The sequence below is a fragment of the Dipodomys ordii genome, unplaced genomic scaffold, assembly GCF_000151885.1.
Source record: "Dipodomys ordii isolate 6190 unplaced genomic scaffold, Dord_2.0 Scaffold18, whole genome shotgun sequence".
In the NCBI taxonomy this organism is placed as follows: Eukaryota; Metazoa; Chordata; class Mammalia; order Rodentia; family Heteromyidae; genus Dipodomys; species Dipodomys ordii.
Window position 1 is genome coordinate 11842355 of NW_012267234.1, and position 21074 is coordinate 11863428.

At 44.1% G+C, this 21074-nt stretch overlaps 2 protein-coding genes across 2 annotated transcripts in view; both read left to right on the top strand.

Annotated features, from left to right (window-relative positions):
- Hydin (HYDIN, axonemal central pair apparatus protein) overlaps window positions 1–7967 on the top strand; it is a 235242-nt gene extending 227275 nt beyond the window's left edge. The window contains exons 82-85 of the mRNA XM_013012798.1: window positions 591–741; window positions 1683–1913; window positions 4679–4903; window positions 7482–7967. Of these exons, the coding sequence (XP_012868252.1) occupies window positions 591–741; window positions 1683–1913; window positions 4679–4903; window positions 7482–7964 (1090 nt within the window). The 3' untranslated portion in view covers window positions 7965–7967. The remainder of the gene's footprint in view (window positions 1–590; window positions 742–1682; window positions 1914–4678; window positions 4904–7481) is intronic.
- Window positions 7968–11780: 3813 nt separating this feature from the next.
- The window catches only part of Vac14 (Vac14 homolog (S. cerevisiae)), a 91942-nt gene continuing 82648 nt past the window's right edge, over window positions 11781–21074 (top strand). Inside the window, exon 1 of the mRNA XM_013012959.1 lies at window positions 11781–12179. Within this exon, the coding sequence (XP_012868413.1) occupies window positions 12076–12179 (104 nt within the window). The 5' untranslated portion in view covers window positions 11781–12075. The remainder of the gene's footprint in view (window positions 12180–21074) is intronic.

Below are 21074 nucleotides of genomic sequence, written 5' to 3' on the forward strand. Positions count from 1 at the left end.
GTGTTAGCTGTTATTGACATCATGATGATCATCTTTGTTATTAATGAGTGCTCTAACTTATTACCTAAACTACTGGCCAAAGAAAGAAGATTGGGTCTTCCTTCTTTGTAGGAATAGAATGGAATTTGGGGACTAGAGAAGCTTCAGACCCACTAGCATGGTCCTTTCCTTTCATAGAGAACTTGAGACTAGGAGAAAAGCTATAACTTCCTGAAGGCCACCTGTGTTTTGTAAAGGGCCTAGAGACTCAGAACTGAGTTTGAATCCCAGTTTTGCCAATCACTAGTCATGTGACCTGACCATGTTATCTTTCTTCTTTGGCTTTCTATTTCCCCATTGGTAAAATGCAGATGTTAGTGATCTGAACCTCCTGTGGACATGATAATGATTGTCTGTAGCACATTCACAGCACTTACTGGGATAAGTGGACAATGAATGGCAGCTACTGTTACTGTTAGTGGTAGAGTGAAGCCTAGAAGCACACACTTTCCATAAAATCATGAGTAAACACAGTACCATTCCTTCTTCCCTTTGGACAAACAGTTTCATTGGCTCTCTCCTCTCTTTATGTGCTCTCGTGCTGCCCCAAGATTCCGGGTCATTGTGGAAATGATGAAACCAGAGAAGCCAGACCTAAGCATTACCATGAAGGGCCTGGATTACATTGATGTGCTGTCTGGCTCCAAGAAAGACTACAAACTGAACTTCTTTTCCCACAAGGAAGGGCTGTACACTGCAAAGGTATCTCCACATTAAATGCATCACACAGAAAGCCTGGAGGTCTGGCCCTGAGGTGGCTAATTGTTAAGGAGTAGCAGATGTCTCCCCAGTTACTGGGATGTTTCATCCATGAGCTATCTGCCCCAGCTCATTCATTTGTTTAGCAAATATTATTGAGCTCATATGTCATGTTCTGTAATAAGTTTTGTCAATATGGCAGTGGCCAAAACAGTCTCTGTTCTCATGGAACACACAGCCCAGTGGGGGAAAATGGACACTACTCAAATTACTGCACTATGAATGTATAATTCCATACTAAGATAGGCAAGGGCTCTGAAGAAAAGGAGCATGTATGGACCTGTAGTTCATGGAAGAGGAGGGAGCTGAAGATGGACGATAGAATCACCCAAGCTAATGGCACTGTCCCTCAGTTTTGGGGGGTTTTTTGTTTGCTTGTTTGTTTTTGCTTAAGGCTGGCCCTCCACCACTTGAGCCATATATCTACTTCTGAATTTTTGCTAGTTAATTGAAGATAAGAGTCTCACAGACTCTTGGGCTGGCTTTGGGCTTGCTTTGAACAATGCTCCTCAGATCTCAGCCTCCTAAGTGGCTAGGATTGCAGGCATGAGCCACAAGCACCGGACTCAACTTGAATTTCTTGAAGTCTTGCTGGTTCTGCAACTCTGGCCAGCCATCGCTACTGAGAGTGTGTGTATAATGAAACAACCTGCTCCAGCTTCTTCTAAAGCCAACCCAGGCTCCTTAATCATCTCTTAACTGGAAGGATCTGGGCTGGAATGCCTGAAGAGAAAGGCTGGCTAGGAGGGATCAAACCGGCTACCTTTTCTTCCTGGGCCTATTTTGGCAAGGCTAAGAGAAAACAGGAGCCCCTGAGCAAAGGCAGGGGACCCCTAACCAACTCTTCTTCTGTCCTGATTCATCCATTTTCCTTGTGAATGCAGGTGATCTTCCGGAATGAGACAACCAATGAGTTCTTGTTTTACGTGGTGAGCTTTAGAGTCATCCCTTCAGGCACCATCAAAACCATTGAGATGGCCAGCCCCATCCGCCAGAGCACATCAGCCTCCATTAAGATGGAGAACCCCTTGCCCTACTCAGTGACCTTCTCCACGGACTGCAGGGTGCCTGACATCAGCCTGCCCTCCCAGTTTGTCGTCCCTGCCAACTCTGAGGTATGGGGTGGTCAGGGTTCCCTGACAGATACTTCTGCCATTGGACCTCAGGGTCTACATCTACCGGGGAGAAGCCAGCCCTGGCAGTGAGCAGGAAGGCGTGGGCAGTTGCTCTCCTCTTCCCTTCCTCTACTGTCAAACTCCTCACACAAACTAGTAGCCCTTAGCTTGGGTTTGCACAAGTGACATGGGCTGCTTTTTTTTTTTGTCATGGGCTTGAACTCAGGGTCTGGGTGCTGTCCCTGAGCAGTTTTGCTCAAGGCTAGAACTCTACCACTTTGAGTCATAGCACCTCTTCCAGTTTTCTGGTGGTTAATTGGAAATAAGAGTCTCACAAACCCTCCTGCCCAGACTAGCTTTGAACCATTATCCTCAGATCTCAGCCTCACCCAGCTAAAATGAGCTTCTTTACTGGTCCTTGTCTCTATTGTTTATTTGTCATGTTCAAGCTGAAAATGTTTTTCTTTTCTTTTCTTTTCTCTTCTCGGTTGTGGGGCTTGAACTCAGGACCTGAGACCTGTCCCTAAGCCTCTTGGTGCTCAAGGCTATTACTCTACCACTTGAGCCACAGCACCACATCCAGGTTTTGACTGGTTAAGTGGAGATAAGAGTCTCAAAAAAAAAAAAAAGAGTCTCAAAGCGCTTTTTCTGCCCAAGGTGGTTTCAAACCACAATCCTCAGATCTCAGCCTCCTGAATAACTAGCATTACAGGGCCTAAGTCACCAGCACCTAGCTTGTTTTTCTTATTTTTCTAATTACAAAAGAAGTGTAGGATCAGGGGAATAGCTAGGGGTAGAGTACTTGCCTGACATACATGGGATCCTGGATTCACATCCCAGCATCTTACACACACACACACACACACACACACACACACACACACACACAGAGTAGCCTAGATACATGTGGTATAAGGAAAGCAAAGGCCAGGATCCCATGGCTCCCATCTGTCATTCTAGCTACATGGAAGGCTAAAGTCAGGAGGACTGTGGTTCCAGACCAGCCCAGGGAAGAAAAGTCTAAAAGGTTCCATCTCAATAGAAACTGAGTGTGGCGTTCCACACCTGTCATCCATGATTGTTGGTTAAATTTCTTTCATGGTTTTAGGACTATAGATTTTCTATATCTTCTTGTAGTTGGTATTTATTTGTCCATCTCTCCACTCATCTAAGTTGTAATTGTGTTTAAAATTCATCTAAAATTTTATATCATATTCTTTTCTGTTAAACATCTATGACATTGTTGATGTCTTTTTTTGGGGGGGTCCAGTCGTGGGGCCTGAACTCTGGGCCTGGGCGCTGTCCCTCAGCTCTTCAGCTCAAGGCTAGCACTCTACCACTTGAGTCACAGCGCCACTTCTGGCTTTTTTCTTTTTGCTTATGTGGTGCTGAGGAATCAAACCCAGGGCCTCAGGCAAGGCAAGCGCTCTACCACTGAGCCAACTTCCCAGCCCCGCTGATATCTTATTTTTATTCCAATATCTGCAATAAAAACTAGTTATATACTAGTAAAACAGAATTTCAGCCCTACAGAAGTATACAAAATAGAAAGACAAAACTCCCATAATTCCATTTCCCCTACTTGGATATAACTACCTATTACAATTTGGTAATGTATCTTTGCAATCTCCTTTCTATATTTATATAGATAGAATTCTCCACAAAAATTTATTGGGCTGAGATGTAGCTTAGTGACCAAGTGCTTGCCTAGCAAGTCCTGGGTTTGATCCCTAGTACCAAAAAAGAAAAGACAAAGAACTGAGCTTATACTTCATATACATTTTTAGAACTTCATTTCTTCCACTAACAATATCCATACCTTTCATTGCAGTGTTTATAGCTCCTTTTTATAGCTTTTTTTTACAACTTCACTCTTTTTTATAGCTATATAATATTCTACCAAAGAAGGAAACCTGGGCTGGGAATGTGGCTCAGTGGCAGAGTGCTTGCCTAGCATGAGTGAAGCCCTAGGTTCAATTCCTCAGTACCACATAAGAAAAAAGCTGGAAGTGGTGCTGTGGCTCAAAGGTAGAATGCTAGCATTGAACAAAAGAAGTTTAGGGACAGTGCCCAGGCCCTGAGTCCAAGCCCCAGGACTGGCAAAACAAAAAACAAAAACAAAAAAAGAAGGAATTATTGGGGATGGTTAGAGCAACTTTTACTTCGTATATTATTGAATTCACATATTTTACTAGATTTGACTAGCATTTGGGGAGTAGGGCTGAGGTGCTGAGGTTTGAACTATGAGTTCAAACATTCTACCACTGAGTCACAGCTTCAGTTAATTAACCAATCCATTACCAATGGTGCATTTGACTCAATCTCCCTGTTTGCCACAATAGGCCACACTCTAGTCCTTGTTTCATTTTGTAATGGGTAATGATGAAGGGAGGAAAAAGATTCCCTTGAATAAACTTTTCTGAGCTTAGCTCTGGGCAAAGAGTTCCTTGGCCTCTTTCTACTGAAACCACTATCTCCATAAATTTGCTTTTTCAGAGAGAATCCAGTACCTGTTTCTTTAATTCAAAGAGATTCCAGACACAGAAATACCTGAACTAGAGAATGCTAGAGAATGTTAGAAAGGGTGCAGGAAAGTGAGATTGAAATGGCTCGGACAAGGGTCCACTAGCTTGGGATCTGTGTGTGTGCTTGTACATGATGCCCCAAGCCTGCCGCCAGCGTGCTGTGAGGCCTTGGCTATGTCACTAGATGAGCAGGAGATGGTCAGACTTCCAACATGACCAGAGCCTCATCTTCTCTTCCAGGGAGTATTCTCATTTGAATTCCAACCTCTGAAAGCTGGAGAAACCTATGGTAAACTTACTTTGCACAACAGTGATTTGGGTTCTTATCAGTATGAGCTTGCTATGAAGGCTTTGCCAGCAGTTCCTGAGAAGCCTGTCCACTTCCAGACTGTTCTTGGAAGCAGCCAAAGTGTTTTTGCCAAGTTCACCAATTATACACGACAGAAGACAGAGTACTACTGCAGGGTAAGCAGGCCCTTCCCTTGCCAGAGTAGGGATTCAAAACAGAGATCTGGGTACCAATGACTCATGCCTATAATCCTAGCTGAGATCTGAGGATCACAATTCAAAGCCAACCTGGGCAGAAAAGTGCCTGTTAAATTCTTATTTCTTTGTTTTTTGTTTTGTTTTGTTTTGTCAGCCATGGGACTTGAACTGTGGGCCTGGGTGCTGTCCTTCAGCTCTTCAGCTCAAGGTTAGCATTCTACCACTTGAGCCACAGCACCACTTCTGGTTTTCTGGTGGTTAATTGGGGATGAGTCTTACAGACTTTTCCTGCCCAGGCTGGCTTTGAACTGTGATCCTCAGATCTTACCTCCTGAGTAGCTAGGATTACAGAGGCGAGCCACCAGCACCTGGCGTAAATTCTTATTTCTAATTAACCACTCAAAACCTGAAAGTGGAACTGTGGCTCAAAGTGGTAGAGCTCCAGCCCTGAGAAAAAGAACTCAAGGATAGCACCCAGGCCCTAAATTCAAACCCCACAACTGACAACAACAACAACAACAGTAGTAGTAGTAGTAGTAATAGTAGTAGTAATAGTAATAAGAAGATGACCTATGAAGTTGCAGAGAGATGAAACACAGAGAATAGAGTGGCTTCATTGTCATAGTGAACCTTGCTTTGGAGGCCTGATTCTTGCCTAGAAATTTCCAACTAAAAACAAACCATACCAGGCCTGGATTCTTTCTTACTGACTTTTACTTTCTCAAGAGGGCGGGGGTAGAAATTTTGCTTCCTTCCTACATCACACTCAGGGGATCAGGGAAAGATAGTATTACATGGTGGTCATAAGTTATAGTTTTAGTTTTACCACTTATTATATGAGTGGATTAACTTTCTAAACTACAAATGAAAGTAAGAGCCCTGTTTTAGTCCATTTTCCATTGCTGTAAGTTTATACCACTATCTGTCAAGAATAAAGGTTTATTCAGTTCACAGTTTCAGAAGCTGTGTTGTCTGAAGTTGAGGGGCTGTATCTGGCAGGGGCCTCCTGCTGGTAAGTATTCTCTTCAAAGCCCCCAGAAAGTACAGGCCATCATGTGGCAGAAGGTGTACAGCTGAAGTAGAAAGCTAACCTGGTTTTTTTGTTTTGGGTTTTGGGTTTTTTTTATCAGTTGTGGGGCCTGAACTCTGGGCTTGGGCACTGTCCCTCAGCTCTTCAGCTCATGGCTAGTGCTCTACCACTTGAGCCACAGCACCACTTCCAGCTTTTTCTGCTTATGAGGAATCGAACTTAGGGCCTCAGGCATGCAAGACAAGCACTCTACCACTGAGCCACCTTCCCAGCCCTGCCAAACTGGTTTTGATAACTGGCAAAGATAAACCCATAGCCCACTAATCCATGAAGGGATTAACCCATTCAGGAGGGCTGCCCTCATGACCCAGTGACCTCATATAGGTCCCCCCTGATTCTACATCTCAAGCCCTCACAATGAGGATTAAATTTCAATGTGAATTTTGGTGGGGACATTCAAACTACAGCTAGCAACCCCCAACCCCACAGGACTTTCATATATGTATATAAAGCTTTCTTTTTCTTAGTACTTAACCACAGTATATACATTAGTAATACATTTGCTATTATATCAACTGGGATTTTGCTTTAACTACTAAAACAAAAATCAGTAGGAAAGTCGAAATGGAAAGTTATTCCTTCCGCCTACAGGCAACAATGTAGATACTAGCAGTGTGAGCTGAAATGGCAGCCCTGTGCCACAGGGCACACTGGTTCCAGTCCTGGTATCCTCTCTGCAGAGAATTGTTTTGGCCCACATGGGTTGAGATGACTTGCCATACCATCTATGTGTCTAGCAGTTACAAGGGAGACAGATCAGGGGGTTAGACACATCACTTTGCTGGATATTTCACTGAACAAAACTTCACAGGCCATGCCTATCAAAAAGGGGAATTAGGAAAAGTAGCTTTTCAATTGGATGATCATGTTTCTAGCAAAAATCAGAGGTGCTGTGGCTATAGTCAGGAGGGATAGTCTTCTTGACTGTCACATCATTTAAGAGAGTCTACGTTGTAGTGACAAGCCTCAGAGCTCGGTAGCTGGAAAGAACAAAAGTCCAATTCTTGCTGGTGAGGACTCTGGTCTTCACAACCACTTAGGAATCCAGGTGAAGAACAACCACCATCTCAAGCATTTCCTGTCACAGCACCAGAGGGGTGAAAAGGCCCTGATGGGACTTGAACAGGCAATGCAATGCCTTACTGTGTAGAACTAGCTCTGCCTTATTCATGAGGAACCAGAATGTTCTAGCCTCCCTGTGCAAAAAGGGAAAGAAGAACCAGGTGTGAAGGAGCAGCCCTGATGTCTGCCCAACCACAGGAATCTAGTGTGTGTCTCAAAGCACATTGCTGACATCTCTGCCTCCACTTCTTGTATAGGTTATAATGACTCAACTTCATAACCTTCCCCAGCTGATAAAATCATAAGTTATTGCATGACCAGGATCTAAAGAACTGGGATGGACTTGAGCTGCTAGGATGCTCTTTAGAATCCTGTGTGAGTAAAGTTCATTTGCTCTCTTTTCAGACAGACAGTCCAGACTTCCACACGGAAAGAGTCATTAGTGCAGCCCCAGGATCCCAGGGCGGCACTGAAGTCAGCGTGGAAGTCTTCTTTGAACCCAGCCATCTGGGTGAGACCAAGGGCTTCCTGATCCTGTCGTCACTTATAGGTGGCGAGTATACCATCCCCCTCTTTGGAGTAGCTCTGCCTCCCAAGCCTCAGGGCCCCTATGTGATCCGTGCTGGGTACAACATAGTGATCCCCTTCAAGAACGTCTTCCTGCATACAGCGAATTTCTCCTTCATTGTGGAGAATCCAGCCTTTGCCATCCGTGCTTCAGACTCTGTGCGGCCCAAGAAGATCAACAACATCACAGTCTACTTTGAGGGAAACACTTCAGGCAGCAAAACCCCTATCACCACCAAACTCATTGTGATGTGTTCTCAGGGGGAAAGCGGTGATAGTGGAATTAAATGGGTTTATTACCTGAAGGGGATCACCCCTTAGATGATCCCTGAGGTTACTAAAAACTTCTCACTGCTAAGAGTCACATCCACTGACACAGAAGAGAGAATAAAATAGTATTCTAAAGGAACTGTTTTGTCCTCATTTAATTACAGTGACAGTTCTTTCTGTATTATATGTTTATCTACTGCATATATGAAATATATCCCATATTAAATCAGCATATCAAAAACAGCTGTACACAGCAGAGCTACAAGATACAACAGTCTGTGAGACTCTTCAATTAATCACCAAAAAACAAGTGGAGCTATGGTTCAAGTGGTAGAGAACTAGTCTTGAGTGAAAAAGCTAATGGACAATGCCAGGTCCTGAGTTCAAGCTCCAATACTGGCACACAGGAAAAAAAATGTCAGGATACACAGAAAACCATGTGCAAGGCTCCCTGGTGGTGTTTGACAGAACTCTTGCTAAGTGTGGCATGCTAAGTCTGACCTCTCGGCACACTAAGTCTGACCACTGAGTTTTGGGGGCAACATACCTCAAGTCAGAGATTGTGACAATATTATGATGAGAGCCTGCAAGAACACCCACGAGTAGCCTCCCCAGGCTACTTATAACTTTAACCATGTTGCCCTAAAACTCCAGCTAAAATTACATTGCTGTTGGAGAAACTGCTTTGACTGGGGTACAATTTCTTACAATGTCATCAGCATCCAAGTTGTATAATGACTTTCACATAATTTGGTAGTAGCTATAATTAATAGTTATTACAGAACAGTTACATAATTGATCATAACAGCTACTACACAGATGCAGACGACTTGTATCTGCATCTTGTAAGCATGCAACCAGACATTTTAGTTGTCAACTAGTCTAGAAGAGCATGGCAGGAGCAGCCAGACTGTACACCAGGGTCAGTGAAATCATGCAGAGTAGGTAGGCGAGGCTAGCCCTGGGGCTTTATTCTCCAGATCACTGCCAATCTTATGCATAACTAGCCTTAATCAGTGGCTGTCTCCAAGAAATCAAAGAAAAGAAGCCAATTCTTTCTAGGAACTTCTGGCCTAAAGGTAGGTCCAAGCACAGGTTTGCACTTTGAATAAGAAACTGGTTTCTTAGCAACCTGATCCAGAAAGTAATTTCGAGATAAAAGAGTTCCTTCTGGTTAAAAAAAAATCTGCACTGCTTCAGTTATTAAAAACCAGATCATATTATGACCCTTGGGAAATTGCATTCACCTTTAAGAAAAAAGCCAAATCAGAAATCAAAGAAATAAATGAAATATTATATTAGATATGAATGCAATAGAAGTAAGTACACATTGAAGAAATTGAACCATATCATCCACGTTAATTTTGTTTTGCATCAACCATCACCAAATCATAAATGCATAAACTCTGCAAGACATTTGCAAATGTCCTTGGCAGTACATGTTCAAGGTAAGAGGAGAAAACTACTAAGCAATACATCCCCTAGAGATGAATCTGTGTTTTAGGAAGTTTTCATATTGTTGATACACCTTCTTTCATCAAATAGATGAATTCACAGGTTTTTCCACCTATGAATATGCCACCAGTAAGAAAGAAGACATTTTATAGATTTTTTTTCTAGATAAAATTTTTCCATGGTTTACTGAGTTTTGGATTAGCCCTGTTTTTGTTTTCTATGGCTGTGTAGCAAATTAACCATCAACCTAACAACTTCAAATAGTACATTTACCATCTCTATTTCTATTAGTTAAGAATCCAGAATGGGCAACTGGGTTCTCAGTTCAGGAACCCACACGGCTGAACTCAAGAACCACTGAATCCTTGTTTGGAGGCTCCATTAGGGCAAGATCTGCTTCCAAGATCTTCAGTGTGTTGGCGAAATTCATTTCCTTGATACTGTTGCCTGAAATCCCCACGTTCTTGTCAATTGCTGACAGGTGACTGCTCTCCAAATTAGAGACTACTGTACTTACCATCATGTGTTCACAACATGACTGTTTTACTCTTTCATCAAGTCTGTCTAGAGATTTTTTTTTCTTCTGTCCAGTCCTGGGGCTTGAATTCAGGGCCTGGGCACTGTCCCTGAGCTTCTTTTGCTAGCACTCTACCTCTTGAGCCACAGCTCCACTTCCAGCTTTTTCTGTTTATGTGGTACTAAGGAATCAAATCCAGGGCTTCATGCATGATAGCCAAGCACTCTACCACTAAGGCATATTCCCAGCCAAATTTCTAACCAAGGATTAGGTCAGGTGATTAGTTCAGGTGACACCTATATAATCTCCCCTCTCTTAACATCAATTGATTAGCAACCTTGATTACATCTACAAAATGCCTTCTGCCACAGAATATAATATAGAATATTACATGTTCTATATAGAGAGAATATAATATAATTTTTATTGTACTCACAAGGACTTGTTCACATTCAAGGGGAGGGTATTGTACAGGACATATATGTAAAGGGATGAGAATTTTTTGGGTCCATTCTAGATATCTGTCTTCCATAATCCCTTATTCATTCTGTTTCTAATCTATGAATTGAAAACAATGCTCCACTTTCAAGATCGTTTTATGTGCGTACTTTTTTTTTTTTTTTGTCAGTCGTGGGGCTTGAACTCTGGGCCTGGGCGCTGTCCCTCAGCTCTTCAGCTCAAGGCGAGCGCTCTACCACTTGAGCTATAGCGCCACTTCCGGTTTTCTAGTGGTTAATTGGCGATAGGAGTCTCACGGTCTTTCCTGCCCGGGCTGGCTTTGAACCGCGATCCTCAGATCTCAGCCTCCTGAGTAGCTAGGATTACAGGCGTGAGCCACCAGCGCCCGGCTTTATGTGCGTACTTTTAACTCATTAAAGAAGAGTACTGGGCTGGGAAGTTGGCTCAGTGGTAGAGCACTTGCCTTGCATGCCTGAGGCCCTGGGTTCGATTCCTCAGCACCACATAAGCAAAAAGAAAAAAGCCGGAAGTGTTGCTGTGGCTCAAGTGGTAGAGCGCTAGCCTTGAGATGAAGAGCTGAGAGACAGCGCCCAGGCCCAGAGTTCAGACCCCATGACCGGACCCAAAAAAAAAGAAGAGTACCATAGGTATCCAAGGCCATTCATATTAATCATTTAGGCTCCGAGGTGGTCTAGCCCCTTGTAAGTCTTATTCACAATGAAGAATTCTGGAGCATCTCCGTGTTACTGTATGTTCAAGCAAACTACCACCACAAATTGTCCTTTCCCCTGATTTTACTACAGAGCTACCCATTTACTGTGAAAGGATCGGAAGGGGCTGCTTTCCAATGGGATCCTCTAGACACCTGCACTCAGCAGATCTGGACTGTTGTCTATAACCCAAGCTTCCTGGCTGTCAGAACTTTGGAAATATACCCTAGTTTACAAGTAGTGGTGTAACTGCTGCTTGTGGTATCCAGAATTTTAGGGATGGACAGAGAGAAGCACTCTTAACTGGGAAATTTATTTTAATGTCATTAAAAATGCCCCCACGATGGGGGCGGGGGTGGGAGACATGATTTTAGAGCAAGGCAGAAAGTGAAATTTAAGGTTTTTAAAGTGAATTTATTTTAGAAAATGTTAAGTAATACTAGTGGTTAGAATACAGAGAAAATGACGGTGAGAAATACTTGCGTATACTCTGAGTCGGGCCCCAAGAACCCCTACGGTCCCACGAACGTCTACAGAAACCCACTACAATAAGTACCGAACCTACACACAACACTGAGGGTACCAGGAGAGGAGCAGGTTAGTGGGGGTGGGGGGAATGGGTGGAGCTTGATGGGTGTGTCCAATCCACCTGCGGCTTACGCGTGGGGGCGTGGCTGGAGGTGGGCGGGTCCTCACAGCGGAAGGCGGAAGTTGTTGCAGTGTCATGTGACTGGAGTAACATGGCGGCTGCCCAGTGAACGCTGCCGGTTCCGGGCGGGAGCTAGTCGCGTGAGCCGTTAGGCGGCTGAGGTCAGGGGTGAAAAAGCGGGATCCAGGCCCGGATTCTGAGACCGTGCGCGGGCGGCAGCGGAGCGAGGCAGGTGGGCCCAGGGTGGCGTGGCCCATGAGCCGGCGCCGGGGGCAGCGCGGAGCCGCAGACTTGCCTGGCCCTGGCGCGGTCCCTGCTGCCGGGGGCTGAGGAGTCGCCGCGAGGCTCCGGGGCGTACCCCGAGCTGCCACGATGAACCCCGAGAAGGACTTCGCGCCGCTCACTCCCAATATCGTGCGTGCCCTCAATGACAAACTCTACGAGAAACGGAAGGTGGCAGCGCTGGAGATCGAGAAGTAAGAGCTACTTGGGACCCGGGCTGCCCAGCGCCCCCCGGGGGGTCGGGGGTGCTTCTCACGCCTTTCAGCGATGCTGGTTACGTGCTTGCAGCCGCCTAGCGCGATGCTGAAGAGCGGGAGCTCTGCAGTCATACTGGGTGTCCCAGCCTTCCCCTTGGTTGGTTGTGATCTGGGCCAAGTTCTTTAACCTCTTGAGGCTCCAGAGGGCTGCTGCAGTGAGAATGAAGCTGGCATAATGTGTGTGTGGTACCCAGCACCGTGCCTGGCACTTGGTGAGTCCTCGGTGTGCTCTCCATCAAACCCAGCAGATCAGTGTGTGGTCTCTGATGGGAGAGAAGTCAGAAATGAAGAATTTGCTAGTGATAGGGACCTACTTGGTACTTGGTTTCTTATCCAGCTTTGAGAAGTGAAAGGAACTGTGGTCAAGTGGACCTCATGATCTTAAAGCTCAGAGGATTGCCTATCCTTCTTGCAAGTGGAAGTAGGACTAGTTTGACCTTTCTTGCTTTTCCAACACTATTACATGTATGTATAAATGTGATCTTATACTTTACTGTTTCTCAGTGCTCAAATAGGGACTTTTTTAACTGGGAATTTTTTAAGTTTTACTTTTGTGGGGGTTTTATTTACACAGTCAAATCTTAGTGATAAAATCAGGTGGATAAGGGGGCTTCAGAATAGAAAGAAGGCTGTGAAAGTAAAAGAACTTTGAGGCTCCAGATCAGGAAAAAAAATGGATTGTAGTTCTACCTTAACAAGGGTAATGTGTTTGTTTACATTTTTAAAAATAATTTTATTGAAATTATGTGATTGCATAAATTTCACAAATTTTACAGTATTGTATGATAATGATACTTAAAGTCACAAACACATTTTAACCTTCACAAGGCAAATTGCCATTATCTTGGTCTATAAAGTTTGTGAATTCCATAAGCTTTGACAATACAACTATTTCTTCCACATGGGTGATATGTACATTTCTTTCCTTTTGCTTAGTGTTACCTGTTCCTTCTTTCCCTTTCATTCCCTCCCTCCCATCACTGCCCTTAAGTTGCTTAGTTCAATTTCATCAATGTCCAGTGCAGCTGATGGGCCCCTCTGTTGTATTTTTTTCCCATTTCCCTCTGATTCTGCACCCTCCTCCTAGCTTCCCTCAGATGTGTGTATGTATATACCATATATGAGGCCATGATGGTTATTTACATTTAAATTAGCCAGAGTGGTTATGCATTCCTGTGATTGCAGCACTCTGGAGACAGAGGCAGAAGAATCCTAAGTTTATGCAGCCTGGGCTGCGTCACAACTCTTACCCCCCCAAAAAAAATAAATTATTTAAATGAAGTTTTAAAATTCCTCAGTCGGGCTGGGAAGGTTGCTCAGTGGTAGAGTGTTTGCCTCGCGTGCATGAGGCCCTGAGTTCAATTCCTCGGCACCACATAAGCAGAAAAAGCTGAAAGTGGTGCTGTGGCTCAAGTGGTAGAGTGCTAGCCTTGAGCTGAAGAGCTCAGGGACAGCACCCAGGCCCAGAGTTCAGGCCCCATGACCAACCAAAAAAAAAAAAAATTCCTCAATCACACCATCCATAGTTATTTCTAGCATAGCACGGTGTTCTGTTGAGAGCCTAAATCTATTCCCTTATTTGACAGTCATGTTTGACCTGGGGCAGATTCCTTAACTTGGGATTTTATAACCTCAGAACTGTTGACATTTTGGAACACATAATTCTTGGTTATAGAAGGCAGTTCTCTCTGTGTCTCATAAAAATTTTTACCAGTATCACTGGCCTTCTCCCGCTAGATGCCAGTAGTATTCCATCAATTGTAACAACCCAGATCATCTTCAGACATTGCCAAATATCCCTTGAGAGACAAAATTGTCTCTGGAGAACAACTGCCAAAAGTGCTTTTGATTTTAGTTTCCTCCTCAACTAAGGGGGTTTCATTTTTTAAGAAGATTCTCATTCAGCTCTAATATTGTGTGTCCACTGTATCTGTTTTTCTATTCAGGTATCACTTTCTTGACTGTTCTCTTTTTATACAACTTTCCATTTGTATCCTGGCTCTCCAGTGCTAGCAAGTCTTAATAAGGACTGCTATACTGAGTAGAGGGACCCAAAGATGATGTATGAACATGGTTGATTGTCCATGGGTTTGGTTGGTTTTGAAGCTGGCTCTGTGTGTGTGTTAGCTTTCCATTATTAAATCAAATACCTAAGATAATGAATTTATAAAGAGAGAACATTTATGATGGCTGACAGTTTTTGAGGTTTCAGTCTGTGGTTCTGTTCCAATTGCTTTTTTTTTTTCCTTTGTGCTAGTACTGAGGTTTGAACTTAGGGCCTGGGTCCTGTCCTTTCACTCAAGGCTAGTGCTTTACCACTTGAGCTACAGCCTTACCTTTGGCTTTTTGGTAGTTAATGAGAGATTCGAGTATTGTGGACTTTCCTACCCCAGCTGGCTTCAGACCACAATCCTCAGATCTCTGCCTCCTGAGTAGCTAGCATTATAGTGTGAGCCACCAGCACCTGGCTGCCCTATGGCTTTTGAGCCTTTGACCCTTAAGGCATCCTATCATAGCAGGGAATATGTGGTAGAGCAAAGCCAATCACTTTGTGGAAGGAAGAAGAGGAAGGAGGACAGTTATACTATATCCCCTTCAAAGCCATACCCCTAATGACTGGATAATTTCCCAGTCGGCCTCACTTCTTAAAAGTTTCTACTACTTCCCAGTAGTACCAAGCTGAGGACTAAGTTTAACACATGGACCTTTGGGAGACACTTAAGATCTAAACAGTAGTGTACCACCACACACTTTTGTCCTATCATCCATTTGGCTTCTCAGAAATGGCTGCTTTTGCTATGGAAGTGGAAGCCCCTTCAAAGCCAACCAGGACTAGTGAAGCACAGTGCAAACGACCAAAGAAGATAAAAGTCCCCCAGGATGTAGACATGGAGGACCTTGAAGGGGAGAGCTAAACTCCTCTACCTGGATATTCTCAGCTGGAGCCAGAAGGATTTGGTAGTGCCTTCAAAGGACTTTGGAGAAAGCATAATCCTCTTTCATTTTTCTCAGATTCCTCTTCCACAGTGGTCTGCTGCCCTTCCCTGGAAGGATGTTAGGAGGGAAAAAGGCACAGAAGAAAGATTGGAGAGCATCCTCTTTAGCAATCAAATCCATTTGTAATAAAACCCCGGAGTTTGACTGAGGCATGTATGATTAAGTGTAGAGATGGAGATGGGCTTTGAAAAGAGTATAGGTGGAGATAGGCCAGAAGCAGGATGCACAGAATTTCCTTGAACAAAGGCAAATAAAAGCCAGCCTCGCTTACTGGGCGCCAGTAGCTCACACCTGTAATCCTAGTTACTCTGGAGGCTGAGATCTGAGGATTACTGTTCAAAGCCAGCCCAGGGCCGGAAAGTCCATGAGACTCTTACCTCTAATAAACTACTCAGAAAAAGCTGGAAGTGGCACTCTGGCTCAAGTGGTGGAGTGCTAGCCTGGAGCACAAAGAGGCTCAGGGACAGTGTCCATGCCCTGAGTTCAAGCCCCAGAACTAGCAAAAAAGAAACCAGCCTCTCCAATGGCCCGGCCTCCCTAAGGAGTGACACTCTAGCTTTCCATTTCTAACAAAAGTAGAGATTATTAGAGGGGAAGCAGGTGTGGATACTGGTACCAGTCCTGCCCCTACCCCTGTGGTTTTGCCAGGTTGGGCAAATTACATTACCTCACTTAATCTTGCTTCTTTGGTTTTGATGTTTTTAATAAAATAAAGACCAAATGTTTCAAAAAAAAAAAAAAGAAATGGCTGCTTTTATCCTGGCTTGAATTATGTGCTGGGTCCTTGAACAAAGGTATTCATCTCAGCATTATTGCTGCTTCCAACACAGCCTGTGCAAGAGTTCTCACCTTGCAGGTGGTTCTGTATGGGCTTTGTCCTTAATGGGATTCATTTTGTGTTCATCTTACCCTTGATTTGTGAAATTCAGAGAAACTCCCTACCTAGAGCCTCTACTAGACTTTGAGCTCCCTAAGAACAGAAACCCTATTTCTTTTTCCTCAGCACTTGACAGAGTGCTTAGTGCCATTTGATGTGTGGTGTCCATACATAACATTTTTGGTAGAGAAAATAATATTGCACCCTAAGGACTTTGTTATTCAAACAGCAATATCAGGAGCATGTTAGAAAAAGACTCCAGCTTCACATGAGCCAGATCTTCACAATCAACGTATATACTTTAATGAGATCCCTGGGTGATTATTGCACATCTTAAAGTTTGAAGAGTGCTGTTCAGCCAGATGCTGGTGGCTCAGGCCTATAATCCTAGCTACTCAGGAAGCCGAGATCTGAGGATCACAGTTCGAAGCCAGTCTGGGTAGGAAAGCACATGAGACTCTTATCTCCAACTAACCACCAGAAAATCAGAAGTGGCACTGTATCTCAAAGTGATAGAGTACTGGTCTTGAGCTGAGCGACAGCACCCAAGCCGTGAATTCAACAACAACAACAAATCTATTCTATACATAGAATATTGTATATTTGAATATCGTCTTCATATGGCCTGGTCAAAGTGGCCCTCAACCAGATCTCTGCCAACAACCTGTAAAGAAAATGTCAGAATATGGACAGTTGCTTGTGTAGCTGACATGAGTCAGCTCACATGCTTCAGAAATAAAAATGTGTAATACTGTTCTTGGCTGCCTTCGATGCACCCTGTTTCTTAGGAGGCCACATGATGGTAGGGGAAGGGCCCTTGAGTTGCTCTCCTCAATGACCTCATCTGTAGAATAAGAAGAATATTCATAAGATTATTTGATCACCTGCACTAATGTTGTAAAGTGCTTAGTACAATATCCAGCATGTTATAATTGTTATATACTATAGAGAGACAATTGTTCTAATTCTTTGTAATTGTCAGTACTGTTTTTATTACTTTTTGGTTGGCAGAATAATGGCCTCCCCAAGATCCCTAATCTCTGGGCCTGAGAATCTGCCATTGTCCTGAATCTGCCACACCTTCAAGACCTCAAGTTCCATGTAGGCAGAATTCTATTCACATCATCCCAGAGCATGCTGGCTCTTGACAGGAGTTTGGAAAAAGAAAGCCTGGCTGCCCATCAGGTTTGCCTCTGCCTTTCCCGAACCCACAGCCTTATCTGCTTGAGCTCAGTGGTCATGGTGAAGTGTGAGTAGGAATCCCTTTAAAGAAGAGCTAAAAAATAGGATACTTACTCCACGGGCAGAAGCAGCAGATGCTGCTTACAAGGAGGTGGAAATCTCAGGCTTCCGTGTATAGCCATGGTCTCTTCAGTGGAGTGGCAGGTGAAGGGGAATAATGCAAGTTGAGAGGTGTTAAGTATGCTTTGAGCTTTTCTCAAAAGCTCCTGCTAAGTGCACAAATGTGATTATAAATAGTCTGCCCAGACTGTCATAACAAAATTGCACAGTCTGGGTGGCTTCGGTAACAGTTTATTTCTCACAGTTCTGGACACTGGAAAACCCAAGATACAGGTACTAGCAAAGTAGATTTCATCCCGAGCCTCTTCTGTGGACTCGCGGGCAGCTGTTCTCACATGTGTACTCATATGCCCACTTCTTTTGGTGTGTGTGTGGCAGTGGGGGGGGGGGGATGTCCTGGGTGTCTCTTTTAAGAGTACTAATCATATGAGATCAGAGCTCTACTCTTAAGACTTTATTTAGTGTCTATTATTTTATAGACCTTCTATCCAAATATGGTCAATTGGGGGTTAGGGCTTCAGCATCCTCACACACTGGACGTGGTAGCACAGGCCTGTAATCCTAGCACTCAGGAAACAGAAGTAAGAACATCTTAAAGGCTAGCCTGAGCAACATAGCAAGACCCTGTCTCAGAAAAACAGGCGGAGAGGTGGCTGGGTGTAAGGCTCAGTAATAAAGCATTTGCTTAGTAAGTGGGAGGCCTTGGCTTCAGTCTAGCACGGGGGCAGCGGGGGGTGGGGGGGAGGAAGGGGGACGCCTTCCTATACCTTGAATGGCTTTCCCTGCCAAAAAAGGGAGGCCTACATATAAAAGCGATTTTATACCTAAATAGCTTAGGGTGATTTGAGCTGCCCCTTACGCTTCAGAGTCCATCTGTTTAGGTGACAAAGTCAATACTGCAGGTGGTATTCCAGTGAGCAGTTAAAGGGTTTTTTGTCACCATGACAGGCCTCCGTGAAAATTAGAGAGGAATTCTAGTGTCCAACATCTGATATCCGTGTTATGTGCCTGTTGAGCCAAAGACCTGGAGAACTCTCTCCACCACCTTGGTCCAACGTGACCACACAATTTCTCTAAAGACCAAGGTATTTAGGTTAAGAAACCTCAGGTTTTGTGGCCTCTCAATTTCAAGAAACATAGTCCATGACCAACCCTAATAAAAAGGGTTGACCCTAATAAAATTACAACCCTAATAAAAAGGTTGTTAAGACTCTGCCTGTCCTCTCCCAGAGTGGATGTGGAGGAGAATCACCTGCAGGCACTTTGGTTCCTGTGGGTGTCCACAGGTAGCGGTGTGTGCTGGACCCTGTGGAAGCAAAGTCCTTTCTATCTCCTCACTGGGGCAGATGACACCCTTCCTGGTCAAATCTGTTGTTTCTGCGCATTGAGTTTCATCCCAGCCAAACCCATCTCAAGTTCCTGATCTTGTCCGAATTTTGAGTACCAAAGGCCAGCAAATGTAGGTGCTCTGGAAGGTAGAGGATCCAAATTTCCAGTAATGCCTCTCTGCCTTGCCAGGGCTAACAGGATTCCTTTGTCTGAGATTGAAGATGGAGCAGAGCTTTCCCATTTGACCTGGTTTGGAGTCAGCCAGCTTGGGGAAAAAAACCACAATTACTGAATGTCTTGAGGCAGTTTGTGAAGTTTGGGTCAGAATTCCACTTAATTCTGCCGCTTTCAAGCAGTGGGACCTTCAGTAAATTGCATAATCCAGGGGTCAGAGGCTGGCAGCCAGGGACTGTGTCCTGCCTGCACACTGTTTAGTTTGGCCTGGATCATACAGCATTTTAAGTTGAGAAACTTCACAGTGAGATTTGGATTTCTGGCTTCCTACAAGAAATCGGTTGCTGTGGCTGTGGGGCCCACATTCCCAGCAGACAGGGAGAGCCAGTCCCCTCCTCCTTGGCCTAACCCTTGTGAACATGTGTGTTTGTGATTCTGGCTTAACCTCTCTTTGGGCCTTCATTTTTCTAATCTTCTAAAAAATGTGCCTTAAAAACATTGTGCTGAATGAAGCCAGTCAGGCACAAATGCCATTGTTGCGTGACTCCATTTATATAAGATGACCCCAAAAGACAAAAAGTAAGGTTAGTGGTTGCCAGGACTGAGGGGAAGAGGTTTGGGAAATGGAGTGTAGCAGTAAGGGTACAGAATTTCTTCGAGAATGGCAAAAATGTCCTCAAATTGACTGTGGTGACGCTTGCATAACTTTGTGAATATACACAATCCACAACTAAATTGTCCACTTTACATAGCAAATTTATGGAATATGGACTGTATCTTAGTTTCAAAGAATGCCAGTAGTGTGTTGTTACAGTATGAAGGAAACCTTTTGAAGTGTCATAATTATTGTCACCTGAGATCAGAACATGCCTCTTGTACCAACTGTGACTCTTTTATCCTCTGCTGGTCATGTCCAGTGGGTGTTCACTCAGTCTGTTTTGTCAGTTAAGTCTCAGCCTTTTTTATGTCTTTGGCCTGTCCCAGAGGCACATGTTCACTTTTCCCATTCAATTATTTGGAGACTGGTGAGCAAGTGAAAACCAAATTACTGCAATACTCAGCGAAGCAGATGGAGATGTTTACCCAGATTCTCTTTGGGAAATTGCTGCCTGGATATGCCATCTGAATACATATGTCACATAGAAAATGTGTCACACAAGGAGCTGAGACAGATAATTGGACTTGGCAGGGGATTAAAAAAAAAGAAAGAGAGAGAGAGAGAGAAAGAAGGAAAGAAAGAAGCAACCCAAGTTCATGCTGAAGGTTTCACCACACCATACAAAGATGTATCTTTGTATCTTCCTCACAGCTATGAGAGTAGGGGCTCAATCAACATTTGTTAAATGGGTGTGGCCTGGATAGTGTATGCAGATCTCTGTCTCTTTGGTTCTGACTTTGCTCCTTGGTGCTGACATTCTTGGAAGGAATTTAATCAAGTACTAGTAGTGTACACAGCGCAGAACACCAGATATGAAGCATTATCTTGTTCTCAAAAAACTGCACACAGTCCTTGTGGATATCACTGATCTCCTCTTAGAGCAGAGGATGTCTCCTCTGAACACGTGGGAATCTGAGTGTCATGGCTTGAAACCTCTGCCACCTAGGACACAGGATGGGCTAGTGGGGCATCTGCAAGGGCAGATGGGATGCTGTTCAGTGCCATAATAAATGTAAATGGAGTTTCATGCAATAAGAAGTGTAAAGGGCCTGGTATTCGCTGATCCTTGTGAGGGAGAAAGTATAACATACATCCACAAGTTGTATGGTCTCGTGTGTGCTGTTTCTCATCATCTCTGAGCATCAGTTTTCCCCAACTGTAAATGGGTATGTAGTGTCCATCTGGAGTTCTCGTTTCTAGGTGTAAACTTTAGACCCATGCCTGTGAAGCACACCGCACATTATTGCCTGGCATATAGTGAATGTTCAGCCAGTGGTTACTCATTTCCTGCCTTCTCCTGATCTTCATCTCAGAGCACCTCAAGATGTAAAGGGATGCTTAGAGATGTCTGAATACCCAGCAGCAGCAGGAGAAATGTATGGAGAAAGTGGTGTGTCTGACTTCTGAGAGAGAGCCTTTCTTTTGCTTAAGAGAACTGCTACCTTCATTGGGTGTGTTCATTTGCTTGGGGGTGGGGAGTGGTTGCAGGAGGTGG